Here is a 27,687-nt window from a genome sequence, read left to right on the forward strand (position 1 = left end):
TCTCTTATAAGTCCAGTTTACACGTTAACCTTCTTAAAACGGTCATTTTAAAATGCAGCCTGTCTTCTTCTTCTTCTTCTTCTTCTTCTTCAGACATGAGACTTGAAGCGCTTCCATTGGCTGTTTGCGTCTGATGAGTTTCATTGATTATCATCAGCGTCGTAATACGTTCTCAGCAGGATCATCCAAACAATCAGTAATCCAGCCTCTTAGATGCTGAACAAAAGGGTTCTTGGTTGTTCTGTTGATTTAAAACACATATTTTTTCCTTCACCAGCCCTCTTTGACCATCTAATCTTACCAGCTTTATTGATTTAAAAAAAACAACAACCTTGGTGTAGTCAGAGGACTGGAATCGGCAACAGTGGAACACAAAAGGACAGACAGAAAACAGACACAGATGGGCGTATGTGTGGAAGTTTGTGTTGTGGTCTCGAAGTAACCGAAAAATAAAGCCTTCCAGCAGTCGGATATAGAGCAGTGATGTTGACCTTCAGCCAGTGACCACAGCTGGTGCTGGTGTGTTGGGCCAGTGCCATGCACCTCCACCAGTGCTCTGGATTCTTCTTCTTCTTCTTCTTCTTCTTCTTCTAAGCTCTTCAGCACCTCAGTGTTCCTGTTGGTGTAACGGTGGATCATGTAGGCTGCAGCCAGAACCTCTCTTTTGAAGATCTCTGTACAAACTCCTGAATACACCGATGCCTCTGACCTCACTGCTCCAGGTCTTCTTGGTAGAACGTGATGTTTCCTTTCTCCAGATGTTCAAACGCCAGCCTCCCTAGCCTCAGAGGAACTTCCCTGTCAGCTCCTGAGGACTCGTCTCATGTCCCTCGTGGTACTTGTTCTTCTTCCTCTTTGTCTGAACCAGCAGGAAGTGCGAGTGCATGTCAGTCGTGGTCGTTGGCAGCTCTCCTCTCTGCTCTGAGGTCAACATGTTCTCCAGAACTGTAGCAGAGATCCAGCAGAAGACACGACGCCACACTATGCCACCAAAAAGGGCAAGTGGACGCACGCACATATTTTCCAAGCCATTACATGGCGGGCCACAACCAAAACTATGGCTAATTTAAGGCTCTAGTTTCGTAGAGTAGACGATGTGTGTCAAGGCGCAGCTTCTCCTCTTTCCCACCTCCGTCCCTCCTATCGGTGCAAGTGGGAAAGAAGGAGGACAGAAGGCATGGAGTGGGTCAGACGCCCAAACTTCTCCTATATGTAAAAACTTTGACTATATGGAACTGCGAACAGCCCTCCAGGGGCTGAGGATGCAGAAGTTGCCTGGGAGGAGGTCACTAATATCAGTCCGGTCGAGGGACAATCAATACAGATATAAACTGATGTGCTGATTAAGATCGTTGCGTTGAATAGTGGTTGTTGTGATTATTTATTGCATTAAAAGGTGCCTGAAACGGTGGAAACCTGCCTGTGAGGTCTTGGTGCACGGGCTGAGCTTCACTTTGCACCGAGGACAGACCAGGTTGGAGTTGGCGAGCTTTCGGTGCACCTTGAGACCGGCAGTCCGATTTTTAAAAAGTATATTTCATATATTTATTTTCATTCTCTTGCCTAATCTCTCGGGTCAGATGTGGGCCACATCTATGGATTCAGACTTCCTGATTTCATGATTTCAGACAGATCTCTGGTCTTAACTGGTCTGAAGTTGAGGTTGAACTCCCCTGTGTGTTAGCTTCTCCCTTTTAGCCAATGAAATGTTAGCATAACGTAAACGAGCCACAAACTTTGCACTCGTTAGCTAGGCAGGCTACTCAGCCAATCAGAGCCCAGAAGCCCCGCCCCGCTGTGACGCATGTGCGGGCGTTTTATATCAAACTGATCCAGCCTGTGATGCATCTGATGAGCAACGCTGCACAGAAATTAGGCTTTTTTTCACTTCCCTCTTACACAATGACTTCTTAACACCCTGTTTACTGGTTTTCTGTCTCACCCCTTCTCTAAAGTGAGTCAAATATTCCAAAATAAAAGCTTAAACCTTCTACTCTGATCTTCAGCTCCACATATTCCAGCTAAAGCTGCAGGACAGCGAGGGAAAACGTTCAATTTAAAGAAAGTTACGCTTCTGACCGTCATATTTTAGGAAAAAAAAAAGGAATATAATGTATGAATTAAATGTTTTACAGACTGTTTATTTGTGTTATATCAGAGATATGAGGAACAATAACAATAAAAGAAAGTTATTGTGCATTTTCTTGTCCATCATTTAAAGGTGACACCAGATCGTTGCACATGTTCGATCTCCAACACGTACATTATTTGCTCAGCTTCATCGATACAACAATCAATCAAATCTCAAGACCTGCTCACGAGCTTTCAGCTGCACCCAGTCGTCATGGAGATGAATCAGATGTCCTCACCGGGAGTCATAAATGTCTTTATTTGACAGCCCTGCCAGGGGCCCCTGCATCCAATGCAGAGGGTCAAAGGTCGTCCACCTGCAGTCAGCTGACACCAAGAACCAGGGACCACAGCTGAGAAATATTTGACCATGAACCGAAAAAAGAGCCAATTTTGGATTGTTTAAGGACTCATCGTTCAGTGCTTTAATCACTTTAACAGCGACACCCAAGATAAGCGAGTAAAAAACATATCAGGCAACCGTGAAGTGATATTTTCTGCTGTCATATCCAGATGTGTTTTAAGTTCTTGACCCTAGATGTGTCTGCTGATCTAAACAGAGCACAGCATCCGCCCTGATAGTTGGGGGTTAGTTTAAACCACTAACTTTTAAACTAACGGCCAAAACTTAGGCAGCTAAGTGGCTCTTTTTTCCTGAAATAAAGATTAAAAGCCATTATTACCAGTTTATATGGATTAAAGGAGTTCATTCAACCTCAAAACCAGAAAAGCTGGAGCTCAAGTGTGGAATTTAATACAAACTTAAGACTTTAAATGACTCCAACATTCTTTTGTGGGGATGGTCAGTGTGGAAATACCAGGTTTTTACATCGAGGAAGAGAAATTTACACCAACCTTTGGCCCATTAAAGCGTTTCTCGGCCCATCTTTCCTCAGACCTGTGCCATAAACTTAGGTGGATGCATTAATGGCTTAATGCTAACACATTTAAACACATTCATCAAGGTTAAAGGAAGAAATTAGGGAAAAACGATAGTAAGTCTTTTTTTTTTCAGGTTGGTCGATACCATCTCAGTCCACAAGAGGGCAGCATTAGTCAACAACAACCACTGACAACATCTGTCCATTTCAGAGATTTTCTATCACAATATGGCAGAAAAATCATGTAAATAAAACACAAATAAGAATGATTACATGTAGCATTTGTCATTTATTAAAGACATAAAGGTAGGTATTTAAATTAAGCTCGTATATATCAGGTTATATCTTAAAGCTTAAAAGGTTTCCAGTATAAACCATCGGCCACGATAGAACCAGCTCTGATAAGCTCAGCTTAGATTTCCTCTTCTGTAAGACATTAGCCTTCATTAACTGAACGCTTCTTCTTCTTATTATTATTATTATTAATCTTTTACATGATCAGTCAAAACCAGCTTATATGTAGTTATCTGGATGGAACTGGGACACGATTTGGTCTTAAATAGACGAGAAGGAAACCAGTATATACTCAGTATATCTGCCTTTATTAGACATAAAATCAGAACAAAAGACTGTTAAGAAAACTTGTGTTGCTACAGTATTTTATACCGTCTGAGATTTTTTTATTTCTGAATATTTCACAGAACAACTTAAAAAATGTCGACATTTAGATTAAAAACAAAATCTCAATTACAGACACTGATAAAACTCTGTCTTTATGTACAAAAACAAATGGATGACCTCTTTCTCCTCTGCATCCATGAAGGATCGTCAACTCATTTTTAATCCCTTTTAGATCGGAAACACCAGCAAAACTAAATCATTCCCATAACAAGATTGAAGCAAAAACTGTGCTAACATTAGCTTGTTGTGATTAGATCCCACATGAACAGCCTCATGCAGTAAAACAGTGCTATTTAAAGAATTATAATAAATAAAAATCATCTTTATGAGTGATTTCAGGCAGCTTCGATCGGAACAAACCGACTCGGTGCTGCTGACAAACAAGAAGTTGGTTTTAGTTTGCAGTAATGAAATGTACACAGCTGAGTTTGAACTATTCGGAGAGTGACTCGATCTTTGTAATTTTGCTTCTTTGCACCGTGACACTGAATCTGGGGTCGAACACGCTGAATTACAGACAGTTTTGGTACAGTTGCATGTTCACAGACTCAGTCGGTGAAGTCTGGAACACATCTGTGGGCCTTCGGTGAGTAAAATGCATCCACAGCTGGGCTGAAGTCATGTGACTGACGAGGCCATCGGAGGACATTCCTCTGCATTATGAATCCACTTTAACACAGTTTCACAGCAGATGGCTGAATCTGAGCAGAAAGTACAGCTGGATCCATCCTGTGAGCAGTTATCTTACCACTAAATAACGTCTCCACTAGATTTAGATGATGGCTCATGAAATCCTCTTTTTCTTAACTCTGGTTAAAGTTAATCTCAGCTTTTGTCCAAGGAATCCAGCTCCAGCCTCTCCTCTTTCCTCCTGGACTACGTTCGGATCCTGGCTCGAGTTCATAATGCTGTCTTTCCTGGGGCCAGAGGGAACAATTCGTGCACAGAAAAACCCCGTGCACGCCTTTTCCTCAACACATGCTGGTATCTATGAAGGAAGCTTGTGTGATGATGTGTTTTATAGCAATGTGGCCCTGCTTATTAACTTATTAACACAGAGAGTGGAAGGAACAGCTGCAGCCACAGGCCTGGGACCATAACTAACTCTGCTGCACGATATATTATCCCACAAATTATTATTATACCACAAATTATTGCCGATAAACGATATTATCGCCAACATGATAATATATCAGAATTATGGACACCCTTTCAAATACAATAACCTTTTATTTCGCAGTGTTTTTTACCATTGTAATTTTAAGAACGTTTAAATACCCTAAATAACTCTCGGTCTCTGCTGAATTGCATTTATTTGTGATGCAGCTAACTTCACTTTCTGGGAGCGCACACCATTGTGCTTCCAGCTGGGAAAACTGGGTCAGGTGGTTATACTTTAGGTGCCACCACTTTTGAACAAATTTGACCTACTGGCTCGTTCGGTTTGAAGCTGAAATATTCCCACACCGGGGCTTTGCAATCTCTTTTCCTCGCGTTGCTCCGCACGAGGCTCACTTGCTGCGCTCTGCGTGTGGAGGCAATGCTCGCTGCGATTCATTGATTTTCTGATTATCGGCCCAGGCCTATGCAGCCATGTGTCGTGGATAACCGGGGAGCTCACACCAAAAGCGGCGTGAGCGGCCAGCTGCCGTTCATTTTCAATGTAAGCTGGCGTCGATGAGCGGCCGGCGTCATGAGCTTCATGAGCTTCAAGGGTTAAGAAAGGCTCAACTTTATGCAAATGAGCAGTGACGCGAAGCGACGACAGCCAATTAGGGCCGATCTGGATTCGGAAGGCAGAAAAGGGCGGAAAACGGCAGAAAAGGGCGGAAAACGGCAGAGCGCAAACACAAAGAAGGCTGCCAAGAGTACGATCCATGGTGAAAGAGGGAACCGATGTATGGATGGATTATTATATATATATGCTAGTTGCTATACATATAAGCCCCGCCCCTTTGGCCGCTTCCGGCGGCAGAGGAAGTAGAAGCGGCGGGTTGTGAGCGGCTGTGGTCGCTCACAACGCTTTTGGTGTGAGCCCCCGGTTAGAAGAGCTCTCTGAGGAGAACAGATATTAACAGACTGCTTCTGGTTCAGCAGTCGTCCTACAGTCCTTCTGTCTCCTCTCCTCGCAGACTTTACGCTGCAGACTGTCTGTTCTTCTGCACTTTACTGCCTCTCTGTGCAGCTTCAGTCATGAATCCACACACAGTTATATGCATCTTTGCCCCCGGTCTTCCAGGGTTTTTGGTCTCCCGATCCTTCTTTTCAAGATTTTACCAAATGCTTAATTGCCCCCCCTTCTCAGTTCCCCCTTCTCTGATGAGTCAGTCTTACTTTTTCAGCATAATAACATCCTCCCCTCCAACTTGTATCCACACCTACATGGATTATACGCTTCCAAATGCAAATTTAACACCTTTTTCTTTCTTAAACTGCCATAAAAAGAGCAACTCCTGTGTGACACTTGTCAAACCTTGAATTTAAGCTGAAAGTTCACACTTAATCTTAACTTCTTCATTCTGAATCCACTGTAAAGGTGCACAAGGGCAACATTTGAAAGATTGCGTCACTCTCTGAATACACATGAACTTGACTTTTGAATAAGTGCAGCTTTCTCTGTGAAGGCAAGGCCAGCAGCAATCCCCCAACATACAAAGTTATTTGGAGAAACTATTGGAAATCTATTAAAAAAAACACCCAGAAAGGAGCCTTTAAGTAGCAGCTCATAGACCTGAAAACATGGCATCTGTAGAGCTGAGCCAAACAAACTGCATTCAGCAGTTCTGTGTGTTTTATAGTGAGCAACCTGCCACGCTCAGTTTGGATCTTATGCTTCAGCGGCGGTGCATTCCAGCCGGTGCTCATGAAGTGAACTCTGTATAAACAGGCGCTTGGTGACAGGAAGGCAACGCGGGGTGAATACTAACACTGAGAAACTGTTGCCGTCTCTCTCGGCTCCGCCTGATCAGCTCTTCTGTCCAGGAACTGCAGGTTGATTGGTGTAGACGGACAAAGCAGGGTTCTGGTGATGGGCTTCACCGCTGCTCCGGCGGGGTCCGGCCTCACCTCGTACTGCTTTATCAGCTTCAACACAGAGCAGAGTTGTTTATCTGTGAGGCACATCTCATAACTACCAGTAACTACCAGCTGAGAACACAAATGTCCCACGGTGGGTAAGTTGTTTGCATTCATTCAAATGTCGGATCAACGTAAGATTAGACTGAGCTCTGGGAACTGGGTGGACAGTTACTACAGGTCAACATCTCTCTGGTTTTATCTAGAAATCAACTGACTTCCTGGAAGAGAACATGGAGGTGATTGTTTAACCTGTTCAGTCCACAAGGCTGAAAGGTTTAAATATAAACAGTGAAGCCGATATCTGACCAGAATGATTGACCATCTGAAAGGTATAAGGATTAAAACCTGTGAGAATATTAGATGTGAAGTCAATGCCACCGTTACCACGGTTTCAGACATAAGCAAAACAAGACCAGCTGGAGCCAAGACACCAGCTGAGGCCACACAAGGATTCAAACGATGAACCGTGTGCTTACTTTACAACACGCTTATTTCAACATCAAACACAGAGCAGTTACAGCTCAATCAACAGATGCTCTTACCCTGGACAGGAGGAGATACATCTCAAGCTCGGCCACACGCCGACCTAAACACGCCCGGATACCAAAGCCGAACGGCACCGACCCAAACGGGTGCTGCTTGAACTTATCCTCCACTCCTCTGAGCCAACGCTGAGGCAGGAAGGTGTGCGGCTCAGGGAAAATACTCTCATCGTAGGACACGGCGTAGTGGCACAGGTGGAACAGCGTCTGCGGAGAAAGATCGTGATGAGGTGCGACTTTTACCGTGCAGCAGGTTATTAACATGTTATAACGGGTTATTAACATGTTATAACGGGTTATTAACTGTTATAACGGGTTATTAACTGTTATAACGGGTTATTAATGTGCTATAACATGTTATTAACTTTTATGACGGTTATTGACAGGTTATTAACATGTTATGACAGGTATAACGGTTATTAACATGTTATTAATATGTTATAACATATTATTCATCAACAAGATGGGCAGAGGTTCAGCAATCTGCAAAACACTTTATCAACAAATGATAGTCATTTCAGTAAAACTTTAAATATTCCATCATGTACAGAACATAACATCATCCAAAGATTCTGGAGACATCTGTGTGTGAAATCAGTCCTGGGTGTCTGTGAGCTTCAGGCCTGGCAGCTCTGCATTAAAAACAGACCTGATTCTGTCCTGGAAATCACTGCCTGGGCTCAGGAACACTTCCAGGAGTCATTGTCTCTGAGCATAGCTCAGCGTAACATCCACAGATGAAGGTTAAAGCTCCATCAGGCAGGGAAGAAGCCACATGTGAACATGATCCAGAAACTCTGCCGTCTTCTCTGGACCGAAGCTCGTTTAAAACGGACTGAAGCAGAGTGGGAAACTGTTCTGTGGGCGGATGGATCAGAACCTGATGCTGCAGCCTCCAGACTAAAGAGGAGAGGCACCATCAGCTGGTTATCAGCTCTCAGTTCAGTCAGTGTGAAGTGTGGCTGTGGAGGATGTTCGAGAGAAACTTTTGCTGGCTCTTTGCCACAAAACTGCAGATTAAACTTTGCTAAAGAACTCTGGAGGAGGCCTGATGAATGTTGGGGTCACATTCTTCAGTCAGGTGTGGCTCGGATGAATGAATCAGCTCAGAAGGTTTCCGGGATGTTGGCGACAGCCTGGATGCACAGTTCTGACTCACTGAGGTGGGAGTGTGATGATACGGGACGATTGAGTCAAAAAGAAAAGCTGATAAACAAGGAATCAGCCTCAGAAATGAAAGTAAGGGAGCTCTAATTCAGTTGTGGGGCCTTAAACACTGCAGACTGCAGGGTTCTGTTGACTGTAGGTTTGTGTCTGATCCAGACGGTTCTTTTTAAACAGCACGAAACGTCTTTAGACACCAGAGGCTGGGATTATCTACCATGTGTCTCACCTTTTTGGGGAACAGATAGTCTCCAACAATGATCTCATTTTCAGTAGTGACCCGAGCGTTTCCGGGCACCACAGGATACAGCCTGGTGACCACAAAACACAGCAAAGAGTCTAGAAAACTTTCAGAAAAATAACTATTTAAATGATTAAATGTTGATATATAAACAGGTTCAGCTGCTAAAGTGCTTCACATATGAATGATGCCGCGAAGCAGGAATATTTTTAACATAATCAGATGCTGTGAAATATGCCGTATAAGCAATTTTTAAAGTTTCCTCGTGGAACAGAGCTTTGCTAAACCTACTTTAGCCTTAATCGTGTCGTCTAACTGCTGGAATTACTTTAAAAAGTATGTGAATCTTCACGTTATACTATTACGTGTCACATAAGAAGTTTAGCTCAACTGGTTTTCTCTCCACTGCTGGATAAAGGAAGCCAGTGACCAAACAGATCCAGTAGATTTTGGTACTTTTCTTTGTGAAATAAATGGCCCATTGTCCCGCAGAGCAGATCAGAAGTCCTCTGAGGCAGAATTGTGCTTATAAAACATCCAGATGTTTGGGAAAAGAATCCCTCTAACCGTAAAGTCTCTCTGATGATGGCCTTCAGGAAGGGCATCTGAGCAAAGTCGTTGCTGGTTGGCACCTTGTCTCCGGGACAAACGCTGATCACTTCCTGGTATAACTGTTCTTGGATCTCTGGCTCCTTTGCTAAGTGATAAAGAGACCATGAGATAGTGTTGGAGGTCTGGAACAGAGAGGAAGAAAAACACAAATCAGCCTGTGTTGGGCACATTGCATATAACACCTGATTAGATATTTTTCGGGGGTTAGTTGTAAACCTGGGATGTTTTAGATGTGTCCCTGCTCCAACACCTGATTCAGATCAATGCCTCGTTAGCTGCTTTGTGCAGAACTTAACAACCTTTTGAAGAGATGCATTTCATCTGAATCAGGTGTGTAGAAGCAGGGAAACATCTAAAACCTGCAGGACGGCGGCCCTCGAGGGCCAAAATATATGAGTGTGAAAACTGCCACAATGAGGGGGCTCCTGCCGTGGAGAGAGACAGCTGATGGATGCTTTGCTTAAACACAATAAGCATCATCCTCACTATACTCTGGACCAGGGATGTCCAAGGTTGGTGCTCCAGGGCCGCTGTCCTGCAGGTTTTAGATGTTTCCTGCTCCAACACCTGATTCAGATCAATGCTTCATCAGCAGGCTGCTGCAGAACCTAACCACCTTTGGAAGAGGTCCATTTCATCTGAATCAGGTGTGTAAATGTAATTTATTTCTACAGCCCTTTACAACAACCCATTTCGGTACCAAAGTGCTTTACATCAGATAATAAATAAAGAAAAGAATAAGTACAAAACAATAAAATAACAGTAAACGCAATAAAATACAGCAAAATTTAATAAGATGATATAAAAGTGTCACCATACTACTGGGTATTAAAAGCCATCTGAAATAAGTATGTTTTTAGCTTAGATTTAAAGAGGCTCAGGTCAGAAATAAGATGCTTATTCCAGAGCCTGGGGGCAGCAGCAGAAAAGGCTCGGTCACCCCAGGGCTTGTATTTGGACCTGAACACTTCCAGCTAAAGTTGATTTGTTGACCTCAGAGCTCTGCCAGGGTTACAGACAGTTAAAAGCTCAGATAAATACGATGGGAAGAGGCCGTTAAGAGCTTTAAAAACAAACATTAAAAGTTTAAAATCAGTTCTATAAAGGACAGGAAGCCAGTGAAGGGAGTTAAGAACAGGAGTGATGTGCACAGATCTGTTAGTGTTGGTTAAAGACGGGCAGCTGCAGCATTTTGCACAGGTTGAAGGCGACTGAGAGAAGTCTGGGAGACGCCGACATAAAGTCCATTGCAGTAGTCTGACCTTGAACTTATTAGAAGCAGGGAAGCATCTAAAACCTGCAGGACCGACTTCGGACATCCCTGCTTCAGACAGAAGAAACTTTTCTGAAGAAACCGTCCCACATTTTGTGAAACTTAATGAATCTGTTGTTCATCATTCCTTAATTCTACTGAATGAGATGCATTCAAAAACCTTATTAAATGGGTCATCTGTAAAGAAAGATCTAAGAAGTCTACACAGAATGAAGTGATCACTGAAGAGGAGGTTGAGCTGTTCACATTTACTTTATAAATGAGCTGGATTCTGGTTCAGTTCTCAGAATGTGGGACCGTACACATGTCGTTTTAACCTTTTATCAACCTCAAACTGGACAGAAACTAGCTTTGCAGATGTTAAAAAACCACTTCTTACATGTTTCTGTTTATGTATTTATCAGACGCTTTTATCCAAAGCGACTTACAAATGAAGATATAACAGCTTTATAAAAAGCTAACAATAAGCTACATAGAAGGAACCCAGGAGTCCGACTCTGTCAGAGGGGACAGAGTAGAGATAGGGTGCAGGCATAGAAGGAAGTGCAGAAAGATAAAGTGCAGAGATAGAGGGGGGAGGGAAGTACAAGGTAAGTGCTGGGATAGGAGATGCTCTCTGAAGAGCTGGGTTTTCAGGAGCTTCTTGAAGATAGACAGGGACGCCCCTGTTCTGGTAGCGCTCGGTAGGTCATTCCACCATCGTGGGACGACACATGAACAGAGTTTGGATTGTCTTAGGCGTGGTGTAGGAGCTGCTAGACGACAATCCTGGGACCAACGGAGGGACCCAGTTGGGACAGAAGCCTTTGCAAGAGCATTCAAGTAGATGGAGCCGTTCCATTAAGCTCTTTGTAGCTAACATCAGGGACTTGAATCTGATGCTAAGGGCGGCTAAGGGCAGCCAGAGGAGCTCAATGAACAGAGGGGGGATGTTCTGGACCATCTGCAGAGGTTTCACAGCACAGGCTGGAGACCAGTTAGGAGAACGTTGCAGGAGTCAAGGTGGGAGATGAACCATGGCCTGCAGCAGGAGCTGGGGGGCATGTTGGGTCGGGTATGATCTGATCTTTCTTATGTTTAGTAATGCAAAGCGGCACGAACGAGCAACAGAGGTAACGTGATCTTTGAAGGTTAGTTGGTCATCAGTCAGGACATGATGGAGCAAGAGATGGGGATGAATGCAGTTATGGCACATCTGTCTGGACGTTGCTTCGTGTTAATCTGTCAGCTTTTCGCTCTAATTTAACAGCAGAAATGATGAGAACGATGGAAAAGGAGCAGGCAGAAGAATGGCCGCGGCTATAATGTGAGAAATATGAAAGCTAAATATAATTCTATGCTTGTCTCTCAATGCAAAGATGCAGGGAGATGACCATGGCCTGCAGCAGGAGCTGGGGGGCATGTTGGGTCAGGTATGGTCTGATCTTTCTTATGTTTAGTAATGCAAAGCGGCACGAACGAGCAACCGAGGTAACGTGATCTTTGAAGGTTAGTCGGTCATCAATCATGACACCTAAGTTTCAGCTACCTATGATGGAGCAAGAGATTCAGTTTGGATGCAGATGCTGTGGTGTTTGGTTGGTTTGGCTGAGAAGAAAAGCAGCTCAGTTTTTGGGAGGTTAAGTACATGAAAAAATGCATTAGCCATTAACATGGAGGAAATCTGGAAGTTACAGTTCGATCTGTCAGGTAAACGACACCGAGGACTCGTGCACGCAGTGAAACAAGAAGCACGTGGAGGGTGGACTCACCGTGTCGACTCCTGCCAGCAGGAGTTCGGTGACGCTGCCCAGGATCTCAGACGGCGTCATCTGGTCGCTGAGCAGCAGGTGAGTGAGGTACGCTCCCTCCATGTTCTTGTTCAGCTCCACGTTCTCCTGGATCTGCTCCATTTTCTCCTTCACCAGATCCTCAGCTGGCACAAGAGAACACGGATCTCATCTGTAATTTCTCAGGGGAACTGACACTTTTATCCCACTAGATGGGGACAAACTGACTGATAAAGGTCGGCAACACCTGGAGGATGGACTTTGTCTTCTGTGGGAGTCGCTGGTCTGTTAACCTTGAAATGATTTGATAATGCAACCTGAAAAGTGTCCATGGAGCTTGAACTCTTGTTACCCTGCTGAGCAGCAAATCTTTAATGGGCCCAGTCAGGCTATTTCAGTCTTATTTACACTTTCTTAAGGAAATCTCTGTGGATCTTTTTCTATTTTCTAAATTCTCCAGCTATTCTCATAGGATTTAGCCTGTAATCAGACATCAGATCTCTTATTTATCTCCTGAGAAATAAACATTACATTCCAGGTATCGGTTGAAACACCCTTTAGTTCTTCTCACCAACTTTGAAGAGATGATCCCAGGTTGCCACAAACTGTTTCCAGGGAGGCAAGTAGGGCCAAAGGGACCTGGGGAAGAGGACAATGATCGGAGAGAGACGCAGCATTTCCCCGACCGAGAAGATGAACTTCTGGGTTTCTTCGGGCACCACCTCGTTCATGCAGCCCATACGAGTCTCAAACAACACCGAGCAGACCCCTGGAGACAAAAATCAGGTTATTACTGTAAAACAACAGCATTAAAGTGACACCGAGCGTAAAACCTTTCTACTTTGCTCTGTTTAGGTGAGCTATAAGCCTTGATGCTCATTAGCAGAACACCTTGTTCCAAACTCTTGGTCATTCATCTGCTGCTTTAATCGTCCTGTTTTCACTCTGTTTTCATCTCGCTGTGAACAGCTGACTGAGTAACCGTCTCCTCTCATCTGTGCCGTAGGAACTATGGCAGGATATGACCTATCTATGGAAGTGGCTCAAAGTGCAAACAATGCAGGGAGTCTTCTTTCTATAAAGCCAGTGTTTGGTTAGTCCAATGTGGGCCTCTGCAGAAACCTGAGAGTCTGAGAGCCCTGCCCTCTGCTTCCTGCAATGTAACAAAAACACCACGATTCTTATTTTCACATTCATCACAAGCTATTTATGAATATTAGATTGTATTTCTGCCTATTTTTAACCATAGAAGCTCTGATTTTAAGCTACAAAAGCATGAGAATGAGGCAACAGTTGCTTTCCAGCAGTGAGCCGATGTTAGGGAGTTAATCTACGCAGCAAACTGGGGGAAAAAGCTTTTTATGGAACATTGTTTTACTGTTTAAAGTTTAAAAAAGGTGGGAATCAGAGGAAGTAGGCTGACCTGGTTCTGTTTGGCACCTAAACCTCCTTAAAAATGAAGACTGGTTGTTTTGCACCTCAGTTTGGATACTTATTAAATACATATTTAGTAAATGGGGCTGGCAGACAGGTTTGTTGCCTTTGGATGAAGATGGTTGTAGCTTTATATCGATGGCTCTGACTAAGATTGAGAGATAAAAACCTAACATTGAGTTTGAACGATCATATTTCACTTACACGATCCAAGTATTCCAGCTCTTTACTTAAGTTACAGATATACAACAGATATGAGCAGATCTTTAGCTTCATTTTGAGGGTATCAACATCAGAATTGGAAGAAAAGTTTAGAAATCGAAGTTCTCACCTGTTTCATGGGCAGGTTTGGGCTTTTTCTTTGTTAGCTCCTCATCAATCATGCAGTTTAACTGAGGTGTAACAGTCATAAAAACTAAATAAATACAGAAACGGCACAGCTGATGGGACGGTGCTCGACGGTAACAGATGGATAATGACCCAAAAAAAAACCGTAAAAACACTAAAGCAAAGAAGTGAAATATTCTCCTGATCTCCACCTGATTTTACTGCATTTTGTTGGCTGAAGAACAAACTAAAACCACTGAAGATGGGTGCTGTGACGCCATTCTTCAGTAACGTTCAAGATTCCCGGCCAAACCAACCGTACAACACAGCATCTGCATCCAAACTGAATCTCTGGCTCCTTCAAAGGTAACTGCAACTTGGGTGTCATGATTGATGACCGACTAACCTTCAAAGATCACGTTACCTCGGTTGCTCGTTCAGCCGCTTTGCATTACTAAACATAAGAAAGATCAGACCATACCTGACCCAACATGCCCCCCAGCTCCTGCTGCAGGCCATGGTTCATCTCCTAACTGGTCTCCAGCCTGTGCTGTGAAACCTCTGCAGATGGTCCAGAACATCCCCCCTCTGTTCATTGAACTCCTCTGGCTGCCCTTAGCATCAGATCCAAGTCCCTGATGTTAGCTACAAAGAGCTTAATGGAACGGCTCCATCTGCTTGAATGCTCTTGCAAAGGCTTCTGTCCCAACTGGGTCCCTCCGTTGGTCCCAGGATTGTCGTCTAGCAGCTCCTACACCACGCCTAAGACAATCCAAACTCTGTTCATGTGTCGTCCCACGATGGTGGAATGACCTACCGAGCGCTACCAGAACAGGGGCGTCCCTGTCTATCTTCAAGAAGCTCCTGAAAACCCAGCTCTTCAGAGAGCATCTCCTATCCCAGCACTTACCTTGTACTTCCCTCCCCCCTCTATCTCTGCACTTTATCTTTCTGCACTTCCTTCTATGCCTGCACCCTATCTCTACTCTGTCCCCTCTGACAGAGTCGGACTCCTGGGTTCCTTCTATGGAGCTTATTGTTAGCTTTGATGTTAGCTTAATGCTAGATCCTCATTTGTAAGTCGCTCTGGATAAAAGCGTCTGCTAAATGCAGAAACAGAAACTTCAGGCTAAATATTCATTTTACTTTTGAGTTATGTTATACAGACAATTTCCTTACATATCAAATAGATGTTTTCCTAAACTCTTCTAACAATTTGGAGGCAAAAAGCACAAATTAAATTGTTGCTTTGGAAGAGCAGCTGGAGTCCTGAAATGTTAAACTTAAATCTGACGACAACACGGGAAACTACTGTGGTCAAAGGTGCCTAAACCTCCCTGTGTGATCTGAAAAGGTTCAATGATCAAACCCACAGGTTATCTCACGGTATCTAATCAGCTGTGAAGGCCAAACGTTGATACCCTGAATGACAGCGCACACGCTCAACATCTACAGTGAAAGAGTCAAGGACAAGTGCAGTTAACGGGAGGTTCTGCCGTCTCTCATGTATGATCTGTGACATGAAAGCCGAGCAGCTGACCTCACGCTGCAGCTGCTGTTCAGGTGTTACAGCCTGCTTTTCATATTCTCTTTTGTCACAGTTATCAAAATCAGACTTTGAGAGGAAAGAAAGTCATTTGTGATGATTTAACTACTTGGTAACGGCCAGTTTTCAAGATATTTCTAAAAACAGCAGCGTTTCCAAAGCTAATTAAGTGAATCGTGCTGCATATTTGCTCTCTGCTCACCTTCAAAAGCAAATTTGTAGAGCTCTGCAGTCAGGTCATTGACCATGACTCCCTGCCCCTTGGTGTCCCGCAGCCAGGCTACTCTGCCGATGAAGTCTGTCACCACCTCGTTTATGGTGTCAGAGTAGGAGGAGACGTGCTTGGGCTTCAGCATCCGTGGGTTCAGGATGCTGCGGATGCGCTGCCACTTGGCTCCCATCCTAAAAAAATCATGAGGAAATATGCTTTAAGACAGCAAGTCAGTCTAAAAATGGCACCATTACCATTACCGACCGGACTTACTGTAACCGTGCTGAGCTTTAAGGTGAAAGATGACCGTTTTCAATGAGAAATATAACATTTTAGGGCTTGTTAGGCACATTTCTATTGGCCTTACAAAAGTATTCATCCCCCCGTAGCTTTTCTCCTATTTTGTTGCATTGCAGCTTGTAGTTCAAATGAAAATGTTTTGAGGTTCTTTTCCTCTGAAACTGATGATGAAGCAGAATTAAAGGAACGAAACTCTGATTCTGCCCAATAAATAACTGAAATGTGTTTTTGCAGCTTAAAGTTTCTTGGGGAACATGTCTGTAAGTTTGAGAACAGCTTCTTCAGGCTGGAGCGTTCCCGGGAACATTCTTCATGATTCGGTCATTTTAAGATATTTAAACCACAAGAGTGTCGCTTTGGCTGTATGTTTAAGGTGGTTTTAATGCAGAAAGGTGACCCGGTCCCAGTGCCTTCCATCCCAGCCCCCACAGCATGATGCTGCCACCTCCAAACTTTACAGTGGGCACCGTGTTTTGGGGGAAGTGCGTCTGGCGTTTTCTGTGACTCATCAGTCTCATCTGAACCGAGCATCTCAGCATTTCGGGTTTTTCCTTCGTCTCTGGCCCTGATTTTTCTGGGCAGTTTTGCAGCTACATTTTCATTCCACCACCTATAATGCATTTAATGGAGATCCAATCTATATTCAAAGTGTTTGATATCTTCTCTAACCTTCCCCTTATCTGTGGCTCTGTCCCTGACCTACTTGCAGAGCCTCTTCATTGCAGACTCAGAGGCTCTTAGAACAAGGGACATTTTGTTTGAACATGTGAAGAAAAAGGCAGCATCAGATTACATCTAAGGTCTTACAACAAAGGTAGTGTTCTTTCCCCTTTAATGTAGTTTAACTAACTTGTGTCCACACCATAAGATCCCATGATGCAATAAGACGTGACGCCACAAACTGTAATACTACTCTGGCTTTAGTTACCTTCTCCGTGTCACAGATTTCCAGAAACTATTCAAATGAAAGCTGTTTCCACCTGCTCCTCCTCCTCCTCCTCGTCAAAAACAACACCGGCAAGCTGCTTTAGAAAAGCCCGGAGCCGCTTTGACAGGGAAATATATACTTTAGAGCTAACTGCACATTGTGCTCTTCATTAGACAAAAGGCCTGCGGTCACAGATGGTGCAGAGCACTCAGAAGGTATGTGCTGGGTTCCTGTAAAGGGCTCTTAGGGCAGTAAGACAGCTAAGCTCAGCTCACAGCTCACTTCATGATCAGCATGCCGTCTCTCAGAGTAACAGCGTGTCTGGCACTGTCTGAAAGTTCAGCAACACAAAGGTGTTGCCTCAACAAGTCCGACAGGAAAGACTGAATTCCAACGAGGGAAATATCGGTCCTAAAATAAAGGCCTTTATCTTTGTTTTCTTCTGTGACGTGTTGATGATATCCACTCTGAGAGAAGAATGAGCAGCAGGTCCAGACACAACCCTTATCTTTCAAAACATGCCCCAAATATGTACAGAAAAGTAGCAGCAGGCCGTGATCTGACAATGTAACGGTTTAACTTCTAAAGCTGAAGACTGCTGCACGCTTCTTTAAAGGCGTCCACGTAAAGTATCAGGGGACACGGCGCTGTTAGCACTTTAAACTGAAACAGAGACCTCATAAATCCTGTTTCTGAGTCTTCTTGAGGCTTAATATAGTCTTGATGTATTTTTCCACTGCTTGTTCCAAACAGACGTCCATCATTAATTCATACTGAGCAAATTTGAGGAACACAAACTCTTGAAATTAGAATTCAGAGCAGATTTGGGACACAGTGGAAAAAGTGGGAGATTTGACTCACTCTGTCAGGGGTCCGTGGGCCTGGTTCCTGAGCTCTCTGTAGCCCCTCCAGTGCGGCATGTCAGTCCGCACCGGGTGTCTCCCCTCCTGCCTCAGAACCTGCTCTATCAGCTCAGCACTGGCCACATTCACCACAACCATGGGGCCGTATTTGGACTTCCAGAGGGGCCCGTAGATCTTCTTGTGCTCGATCTGTGAGAAATTCGGTGGGTTATTCAATGGATTAACTGCTATAAAGTTAAAAATATGCCTGTAGGGTCAATTTAAAACTGAAATCAGGAAATACTTATCAAGAACTGTCTTTCAAAGGTTATTTGTTGAATATATGGTCACCTCTCACATATCTATAGTCTAAATGAATTACACCAGCAGCACTCTGGGTTGTGTTAAACTACTGTGAGTATGTTATAAAAGACTTCCTGTTGGTTTATGCTGCACTTTGTCGGTGGTTTTTCTCAGTGTAGCTTAACATTTAAGTTATGACTCGTTAAAAGGGGTAATACAAAGAGAAATTAATGGAAATCGTTGGAAATATTTAGCAGCAACTTTCAGAAACATCGTGACTGCGTAATAAGAAGGTATAAAGAATGTTATAAGCTGCTCATGCGTCTGTTGACAGTCAAATTGTACCAAATTAAGACTTAATTAAATGTGCAATGCACATAAAAGACAATCCGGACCTATTCTGGGTGAACGGACACTTATTGAACCTTAACAGGATTGCAGAGGGGCTGCCAGAGGGTACTATAGTTCAAAAGATTTCAAAACGCTGAAAAACGCTATTGTTTCGCCTCCATTCCACTTACTTGCATCTGCTGCGTCACTTGGAAATAGCCTTTAACAAAAAGCCAGTATAGGGTGGTGGTGAAAGTCGGTCCACCTAAATCCTCCATGGTTTTCTGCTTGTTAACCCCCATCACGGTGCTGCTGGAGGATGACTGGCGGAGGCGGACGTCCCCATGGCGCGCCTGGCTCAGTCCCGCTGCCAGGCTCTCGATCCCTTTGCGTTGCTGTCGGTTCACCCGCAGCCCGACGCTCACCAGAGATTTTCTCAACATTTTCAGCGTGAAACGCGTCTGTTTTCCGCGGAGCCACGAGTTTCACACCAGCGTTTCAGTCCCGCTCTGCGTGTCGGTGCGCGGCGGCTGGAAATAATGACTCCTTGTTTGCAGTGCACATCTGAGCCAACTGTGGACTTTGTTCAGCGGTTGCTGCAGTTACCCAGCCAACAGAGCCGGTTATTGTTTTATATAACAGCTGTTTTACAAAATAACAGCTTAAATATAAGCCTGGAATAAAAAACACGAGAATTGATAACGTTAAACATTACCTGCACCAGATTTTTGTAGCTGCTCGTGCATTTTACCACCAAGAATCAACATTTGGTACTTTATACTGTAATGAGCAACGGGCATGTAAAAAAAAAAGTACACCCTCTTCTTTTTTCAAGGTTTCATTAACCTGGGAATCATAATAAATCACCTGGTTCTTACAGAGTTTTAAAATGTGTTAAATAAAATCTCAGATTAACACATGAAACATTTCACTGAGTCATTATTATTGAACTAAACTGGGACAAAATGTAGAAACAGTGTGTGAAAAACTAAGTGAACCCTCACTGCTTCCACAGGAACTAAGAGAATAAGAAGCAGCCAGCAGCTGCCGATCAATGCTCTGATTAACTGATCATCAGACAGTGTGAGCAGCTCTATAAAAGCAGAAGTTCTGTCAGTTTAACACGATGCCAAGGAGGAAAGACATCAGCCATGATCTTAGAGAAGCAGCTGCTGCTGCCCATCAGTCTGGGAAGGGTTATAAGGCCATTTCCAAACTATCTGGAGTCCATCATTCTACAGAGAGAAAGATTATTCACAAGTGGAAAACATTCAGGACAGCTGTCAATCTTCCCAGGAGTGGACGTCCCAGCAAGTTCACCCCAAGGTGAAGAAGCCCAGAGCTACATCTCAGACTCTACAGGCCTCAGTTAGCATGTTAAAGGTTAAAGGTCACCCCAAGGTGAAGAAGCCCAGAGCTACATCTCAGACTCTACAGGCCTCAGTTAGCATGCTAAAGGTTAAAGGTCACCCCAAGGTGAAGAAGCCCAGAGCTACATCTCAGACTCTGCAGGCCTCAGTTAGCGTGTTAAAGGTTAAAGGTCATGACAGCACAGTTAGAAAAAGACTGAACAAGGATGGCTTGTTTGGAAGGGCTGCAGGAGAAAGCCTCTTCTCTCTAAAAAGAACATGGCAGCACAGCTTAGGTTTGCAAAGCTGCATCTGAACAAAGCTCAAGACTTCTGGAACAATGTCCTTTGGACAGACCAGAGCAAAGTGGAGATGTTTGGTGCTTCTTATAAACCTTTTCTCTGCTAACATTACCTTTTTTACTTCGAATGAGAAACTGAGCAGCAGTCGTACTTAAAAAGCCTTTTAAGGTGGGAAGAAGTCCTCATGGTGGATGATTATTATCAGGAGTTTACAGGATATCAGTGAAAACATAATAATGTTGTGCAGTTCTCTGAAATGATAGAAATGACTCAAACTGGGATGAAGTGGCAGGAAGCGAATAAATCAGCGTTAGAACAGTTGATGTATTGTTGAACCTAAAAGGTCACATCTTTGGTTACACGCCAGATTTAGTGAGTCACTGCCTAAATGTATTGCACTTTTTTGTTGAATTATTGCACAGAGAGCCTGTTTTTCAACATGTGCGACTGTTTATTGCAACACATTTGAGTATGTTCAGGGGCAACAGCAGCCCAGGTCGTGCTCCTGCAGGCAGGCGTCACACAGCAGCTGATCCAAACTGCCCCGACTTGTAGCTCCATCACAGGGCGCGGTCCGTCATCAGCAGTTCAAATGTTCTCTTTGCCGAGATAATCGTGTTCGACACGTTCTGTCTTTTCTCTGATAAAGGTGATAAACTGCAGCTGGAAAGGATTTCCTTCCTTTTTATCCCGCTGCAGGCTGACAAGCTCTCAGGGTCACTGAGGCGGCGCGATAGGAAGCCGTCTTTCAAAGAAAATGACCTGGGTTTGAATGTGAAAGAAGCACAAACTGGGGCAAAAAAAGAAAACTAAGGACAAGAAATAATTAAAATCTTTAATTCTCCACAAAGATTTACAAATGATTCTCTTCCTTTCACCTCGATGCTTTACAGCAGACTTCTCAAATCAAAAGGCATGTTTATCTCAGTCCGTGTGAGGCAGCCGGGATGCTAAAGAGGAGCAGGAACACAGGCGGCTGCTTCCTGTTTGCTGCGGCAGTCGTTAGGAAACTGTGGCAGAACAGGACGAGGCCTCGTGATAACGTCTGAAGGAGCTAAGAAAAGGCACACGAGGCGCCTTCAGACTCGAGTTTAAATGCATCTGGCCTGTTCTGCAGCACAGCTGGGAACTTCTAATTAGGCTTGGGCTTTAAAAACACATAAAATGTATTCACTATTGGTCGAGTGTACTCTGAAAGATAAATAATTAGATTCAAGTATTGCAGGTTTAAAGCTATGAAGCGTTACCTGAGTCCACTGAGTATTAGTGCACTACTTTGCCCAAAAAAAGAAGAAGAAATCATCCAACATGCAGGATTTTAGACGTCTCGCTTTATACGGCGCTGATAATTACTATTTTTTATGTTAACATTGAATACACTCCGTGCTACAGGCTACATGTAAGTATCACTTCAGCTCCATTAAGCTTTTTAACATCTTTCAGCTCCTTCTTTTGTTGTCTCGCCCGTCTGATAAAGTTAAATATTAAGCAAATAAATGGATTATAAACCCCCTAAAAGTGGGATTTCTCAGGAGATGGTGACGAGATTTCATGCTGCAGGAAAAGCAGCAACAAGCCACCTGGGTTCACTGGATTACTGCAGTGAAAATAACATATTTAAGAAAGAAAGTTGAAAGTTGTCGTGCAGCTGAGCTTCAGTTATCCAAAGCAAAAGGCTCAATAATCATCTCTCAGACACGAGCAGAAGACCGTCAGTGACGCTCATCTTATGGATGTTTCGGATCCGTTTTGAGACTTCGGATCAGAAACTAGCAGCTGAGATTCGTTCAACTGAACCGGAGCTATTAGCTGAGTTCTAACACGAGGCACGAGTGCGGTTGCCAGTTTTGCGAAGCTGAAATGCAGAAGGAAGTGATTTCAGACGACTGAACGGCAGAAAACAGCCGGCAACACTTGACCGCTGTCTGCCTTTCACATTTCGCCACACATCGTACTATCAGGCTCCTCCTGCAGCAACTTCAAACGTCTCCAAACTAAAAGCTAAGACACAGAACGTAGAATTTTCACAGAAAGAAAACAAGCCCAATTCTGAAGTTTGTTAGCAGAGAAGCAGCACATTGACAGGATTGTGGATATGTAGAGAAGAGACTCCTCACTGAGCCTCTTCTTCATGTTTTCCCTCTTTAATCGCTTTCACTGCCAGATTCACTCAGCTGGAGGTCGTTCTCTGCAAGCAGACGGAAAAACACAGGTTAGAAACGTGCTCAGTGAAGTCTGGAAGGGCGGACGCTCACCTCTCAGCGTCATGGCGTAAAGAAACAATGAGCAGGAGGATGGGAAGTTCTGCTGCTGCAGCACTTTGGTAACTGAGCCGCTTTAGATGTGAAACTGATTCATTTTGCTCTTCTTTTTATTTTTAAATGCTGCTTTTAGGCACGTGGCGATGGATTCTCACTGGTTACTGTCAGTGTATTCCTGTTATTTACAGTATATGTGACAGTTTGCTGGTGTTGTGGACAATATAAATGTCTCATTAACCTCTGTTAAACTTCTCCAAACATGTTTCTGAGAGTGAGAATAAAGCTGTAATCTCCCACAATGAAGACTGTTGAGAACCGTTTAAAAACCCTTGGTATAAAGAATCGTCTTAAAAGTGCTCGAAATGAAAGACTAAACTCACATAGAAGGTAAAATGTCAATAATTAGCAACAATGTCAGTGTTTTCTAGCCCGACTACAGGACTCTGTACCCAACTGCGTGGGCTTTGTGTTGGTTTTTCACTTTAAAACACAAACAAAAAAACTGAAGTGAATCATCACAATGTTTGTAGCTGCAGCCTCACAAACACCCCAACAGCTAAGCAGCAGCTAACCAGCAGATAACCAGCAGATAACCTGCAGATAAGCAGCAGCTAACCAACAGCTAACCTGGGTAGCTGGATAGTGTAACCTGCAGCTAACCGACAGCTAACCAGCAGCCAACCAGCAGCTAACCTGCAGATAACCAGCAGCTAACCAACAGCTAAGCAGCAGCTAACCTGCAGCTAACCAACAGCTAAGCAGCAGCTAAGCAGCAGCTAACCAGCAGCTAACCTGCAGCTAACCTGCAGCTAACCAGCAGCTAACCAGCAGCCAACCAGCAGCTAACCTGCAGCCAACCAACAGCTAAGCAGCAGCTAAGCAGCAGCTAAGCAGCAGCTAACCAGCAGCTAACCTGCAGCCAACCAGCAGCTAACCTGCAGCCAACCAACAGCTAAGCAGCAGCTAAGCAGCAGCTAACCAGCAGCTAACCTGCAGCTAACCAGCAGCCAACCAGCAGCTAACCTGCAGCCAACCAACAGCTAAGCAGCAGCTAACCAGCAGCTAAGCAGCAGCTAACCTGCAGCTAACCAGCAGCTAACCTGCAGCTAACCAGCAGCCAACCAGCAGCTAACCTGCAGCCAACCAACAGCTAAGCAGCAGCTAACCAGCAGCTAACCTGCAGCTAACCTGCAGCTAACCAGCAGCCAACCAGCAGCTAACCTGCAGCCAACCAGCAGCTAAGCAGCAGCTAACCTGCAGCTAAGCAGCAGCTAACCAACAGCTAACCAGTTCAAACATGCAGTTCCAGCTTTCAGCTTCCAGGAAAAGCAGGTTTTAGTTTCTGAAATCCTGAAGGAAATTAACCAGAAAGTGATTTGTGATCTGATTCCCAAAGCTGTAGAGTAATAAACATCCTTTGATTCCGTCCTTTTGTCCGTCACTAAAGTCGTTTTGCACCGGTTAAAAACCCACAAACACCTCCTAACACTTGGCTTCTGAGTGGGACATCAGGCCTTTAGCCTCCATTCTCGGCTTTTTTCCGCTGCATCTTGGGACAGCCTTGATGGGAACAAAGCTCCCGGGTGTGCAGGCAGTGCATAAACCCAAAATGCTGCGGTTGGGCAACAAGAAAAGGTCCAACAGACACAAAGAGACCTGAGAGATGGTTACTGGACAGAGAGGTAGTTATCTGAGCGGTAGGTTGTAGCCTCGGAGCATCGAGGGTGAACACGCTACAGTGCAGGATTTAACCTGGTGTTAAAACAACGATGGAAATGCTATTTTTGGTGTAAAAATTAATACCCAAGAGCTTAAAACACTAGTGTGTCACTTCCCTTAAAGGCGTAGTGCTCTTTCTGTTATAGAAATAAAGTCGGGGTGTCTCGGTGAAGGAATTCCCCTGCGGTGAGTCAACTTAATATATATTATATTATTTTTTAAATCCATCTATCCAGCAAATTCGTTTGTTAATTGCTAAATTACAAAGTTGCAATATTTCCTCTGAAACATGGCGCTTACACATTTAAAAAAAGCTTATAAAAAAAGACAATTTGTTGCGTTTTCTGGTTTTCTTTGAAGCGTTTTGCTGCAGATTTAACAGATTGCCTCATTAAAATCGGCTGGTTCCTTTTCATTTGGCTGAAATGCTCCCAAAAGACCGAAGTAGGGTTGGGTTTTGATACCAGTGCAACTGGTGACATCAGGTCAGGTGATGCGGTGGCTCTGGGCAGCTCGCGGTGGGCCTCTTAATATCGCGATATTTCATTTTTACGGTTACCGCGACAACCCTAAATACAAGGTATTCAACTCTGAGTGTTACAGCATCTTATGGCGGATGTTTGGACTGTTCTCTGCTCTCTCTTCTGATAAAAATCATGTTTTTAACCTGGTTAATGTTCCCTCAGTCAGGAAGCTGACTTGCATGTGCTCTGATCAACTGATGATACGACAAGTTAGCGCAAGCTAAGAGGAGAAGTTAGGAGAAGCGTGATGGCCGTCAGTCTTCATCTTACAGCTGCTGCACAGCTGGGTTCTGCCACTGAACAAATAGATTAAATAAAAAGAATAAAGATGCTTTCTCTCCCCCCGTCATGCTCTCACTTGCACTTCCTTCTTGGTTCAAATGGCCGCAGCAGCTGGAAAACAGCTTCATGGTTTCGTTACTAAAGTGTGGATCAGAGTGAGCCTTGTTCAGCCTTTCTTCAAAACTAGGAAGGTCTTAATTCAACGATCCAGAGACGGATAAAGGAGGTGAAACCAGAGGCAACAGTCTAATTTTCACAGTGCTCCCTCACATACTCATGAATCTGGACGGGCTGCTCACCAAGTGTGTTCATGAGTCCTCCTCCGCTCTCTTGGTGGCGACTTGTCGGGTTGCTGCTGGTTTTAATGATGGGCATGCTCTGGCTGAGCAGTGCTGGCGCAGGGGCGCGTTCATCCTCTGAATCACTGCTGCTCGAGCTGTCTTCGCTGCTGGAGGACGACGAGCTGTTCGAGTTTGAAGAGCTGTCGCTGCAGCTCATCTGATCCATGACCCGCGCTTCTGCCATCAACTCTGCACAAAGTGGAAAAAGCACGAAACGTGTGAGAATCAAGGCCAGTCAAGGACCAGAAACCAGAGGTCGAGCCGCTCTGAAGTCACAGGAAAGTGACACTGTGGCCCACAGCAAGTTACCTCTCTCGATGTCATCCATGGGGGACACCGGAGAGGTTTTCTCTTTGGGAGGAGAGCTCTTGGAGCTGGCTGAGGTCTTATTACTGCTGCTGCTGCTGCTGGTGCTGCTCTTCATCTGCTGACTCAGGCGACTCGTTTGTTGCTCCAGGCGAGACTGAATTTTACTGCTGCCCTCAGCCCTGAAATCCGCAGCAATAGGACAAGACAGCGATAAAGAATGTCTCTAATTAACTGTTCCACATATTTAAAATCAATTTCCTGCGCGTTAGCTGAGTAAATGTTGAAGTTAGTATCCATCTCAGTCAAGTCAAGTTTGATTTGGCACCGACTTTTCAGTGTTAGTGGAGACATATGATGTTTTCAGCCCACCTGGTCTTCTTCACAGCTATATTGCTGTTGAGTTTTTCCAGTCTGTACTCTCCTGTGTCATGGTTCACAATAAGGATGCACTCCTTCATGTAAGGCCTCTTGGATCCCTTAAAGACTGTTACAGGAGCACTTGAACCCTACAAAAGATAAAAACAAATACTTTCTTATCTAAGGTTTTTGAAACGACAAGAACGACTAATCAAGGTAAGAAAATTACCTCTAAATTGGGTAAAGTAATAGTGACTTGCTCTCCTTTTCCCACTTCAAGTTCTCCTTCACATGTTGTGTCAATGGATGCTGGTTTGAAGTCATCTGAGGGGATAAAAGCAAGAAAATTAAATATTAATCAACATTTTCAGAATATCAATTAGTAAAAAACTAATACTGGCGGTGCAATATTAGTTGACGCTGCAAGAATGACTGTTTTTTTGTGACGTAGTTGACAACCGGTACCACCAGGTGGGGATATGGTGCAAACTAACGCATGCTAACATTAGCTAATTTGAACAGCTTGAGGCAGCAACGGCTTGTTGTAAAGTTGTGAAAAACCTAAGACAAGTAATTTTATGAGAACACAGACGCGGTATACCAATACAAATAACCCATCGAAGCGACTGAAGCTTCAACCGTACATGTCCAACAGTCATCTCCGGCTATTTAGCTAATAAGCTAACTAGCATGCTACTGTTAGCTGCGGTAAAAGATAGACGTAACCAACTGATTCAAAATCTCACTTACATCGCACTGTATGGTAGGCACTTTTAGGGTGTTTCTCAAACGTCTCTCCTAATTTCAGGACATGTTCTTGATTGTCAAAGTTGGAATAAGCTGTTCCATTCATTCTCAGAGTTTCATGAGCTGTAAACTTTGGTTTCCGCTGTGCTTTTTTTATGCGATTATCAGGTTGTGACAGAAGCACCGTTAAGTCCCGCCTTCTACTGACTCGTTTCTATTATGATTGGTTAGAATGACTTTTTTCGTTGTTCTGATTGGTTAAAAGGTTTGTCAGTCAAGAACTTGTAAGCGACAATGCAAATATCACGTATTTTGAGACATTGTATATTAATTTGACTTGAAGCGTTATTGTTGTTATTTATTTTTAAGAAAACGGGGTATAATTTATATTTACACAGCTTGTAAAGGTTTGAGACACACAGCAAAAAAAAAATATGGATAATAATTTCACAGAATTTCAGGTTAACATATATTTATTTGATTTCTTTTAAATAAAACCACACGTTAAACGAGATATATTTTACAGAGAAAATTAAGTCACATTTTACACATGATATTATCTTTTGATCTTTATGATGCTTTATTAATCCAGACCTCTGGTGTCTTTCTTTGCATCTTCTTGAGAATTTCTGAGCTTTCTTCTGTGAAATTTTTTTTTTCTGTTCTGGTTTTAATGCTGTGCTGCTGGAAACTGGCACTTTTTTAACATCTGTTATGATACATAATCACGGCAGCTGTTGGAGCAGCTAGCTGAGCTTTACAAAGTCCAATTAATGCCTGGAATAAGATCTCAAGTCAAGATGAGTTGAAGGGGAGACGTCTGGGGTGCAGAGCAGGAACAAAATGAAGAAAAAGAGGAAAGCTGGTTAAACTATTTCTTCCCTTGGTCATCAGTGTGAGATCA

The 27,687-nt window shown here is 43.8% G+C and overlaps 2 protein-coding genes across 2 annotated transcripts; both read right to left on the bottom strand.

Moving 5' to 3' along the window:
* Window positions 1-5,609: 5,609 nt before the first annotated feature.
* On the bottom strand, window positions 5,610-19,163 carry cyp27a3 (cytochrome P450 family 27 subfamily A member 3). Its single transcript, XM_072397564.1, has 9 exons — window positions 18,784-19,163; window positions 17,979-18,169; window positions 15,881-16,080; window positions 12,943-13,140; window positions 12,354-12,517; window positions 9,285-9,451; window positions 8,706-8,787; window positions 7,313-7,519; window positions 5,610-6,776 (listed from the first exon to the last, which is right to left on the bottom strand). Exons 1-9 carry the CDS (start codon window positions 19,033-19,035, stop codon window positions 6,615-6,617), a joined length of 1,623 nt encoding a protein of 540 aa, XP_072253665.1. The 5' UTR covers window positions 19,036-19,163; the 3' UTR covers window positions 5,610-6,614.
* Window positions 19,164-21,064: 1,901 nt separating this feature from the next.
* On the bottom strand, window positions 21,065-26,955 carry eaf2 (ELL associated factor 2). The gene is made up of 6 exons (XM_072397497.1): window positions 26,787-26,955; window positions 26,266-26,360; window positions 26,049-26,185; window positions 25,680-25,858; window positions 25,329-25,559; window positions 21,065-22,431 (listed from the first exon to the last, which is right to left on the bottom strand). Exons 1-6 carry the CDS (start codon window positions 26,887-26,889, stop codon window positions 22,388-22,390), a joined length of 789 nt encoding a protein of 262 aa, XP_072253598.1. The 5' UTR covers window positions 26,890-26,955; the 3' UTR covers window positions 21,065-22,387.
* Between the last annotated feature and the right edge of the window lie 732 nt (window positions 26,956-27,687).

This window comes from Leuresthes tenuis, unplaced genomic scaffold, assembly GCF_036924035.1.
Source record: "Leuresthes tenuis unplaced genomic scaffold, fLeuTen1.0.hap1 SCAF_12, whole genome shotgun sequence".
Lineage (NCBI taxonomy): Eukaryota > Metazoa > Chordata > Actinopteri > Atheriniformes > Atherinopsidae > Leuresthes > Leuresthes tenuis.

Bases quoted from the DNA above. Each gene is read 5' to 3' on its own strand.
- cyp27a3 (XM_072397564.1), bottom strand. From the start codon at position 19,035: ATGTTGAGAAAATCTCTGGTGAGCGTCGGGCTGCGGGTGAACCGACAG. The intron at 9,452-12,353 runs GTGAGTCCACCC...TCTCTGTTCCAG, and splicing joins TGCTGGCAGGAGTCGACACG to ACCTCCAACACTATCTCATG. The intron at 8,788-9,284 runs GTTAGAGGGATT...TGTGGTCACCAG, and splicing joins ATCATCAGAGAGACTTTACG to GCTGTATCCTGTGGTGCCCG.
- eaf2 (XM_072397497.1), bottom strand. From the start codon at position 26,889: ATGAATGGAACAGCTTATTCCAACTTTGACAATCAAGAACATGTCCTG. The intron at 25,859-26,048 runs GTGGGCTGAAAA...TGCGGATTTCAG, and splicing joins ATAGCTGTGAAGAAGACCAG to GGCTGAGGGCAGCAGTAAAA. The intron at 22,432-25,328 runs GTGAGCAGCCCG...GTCTGCTTGCAG, and splicing joins AGGACTCATGAACACACTTG to AGAACGACCTCCAGCTGAGT.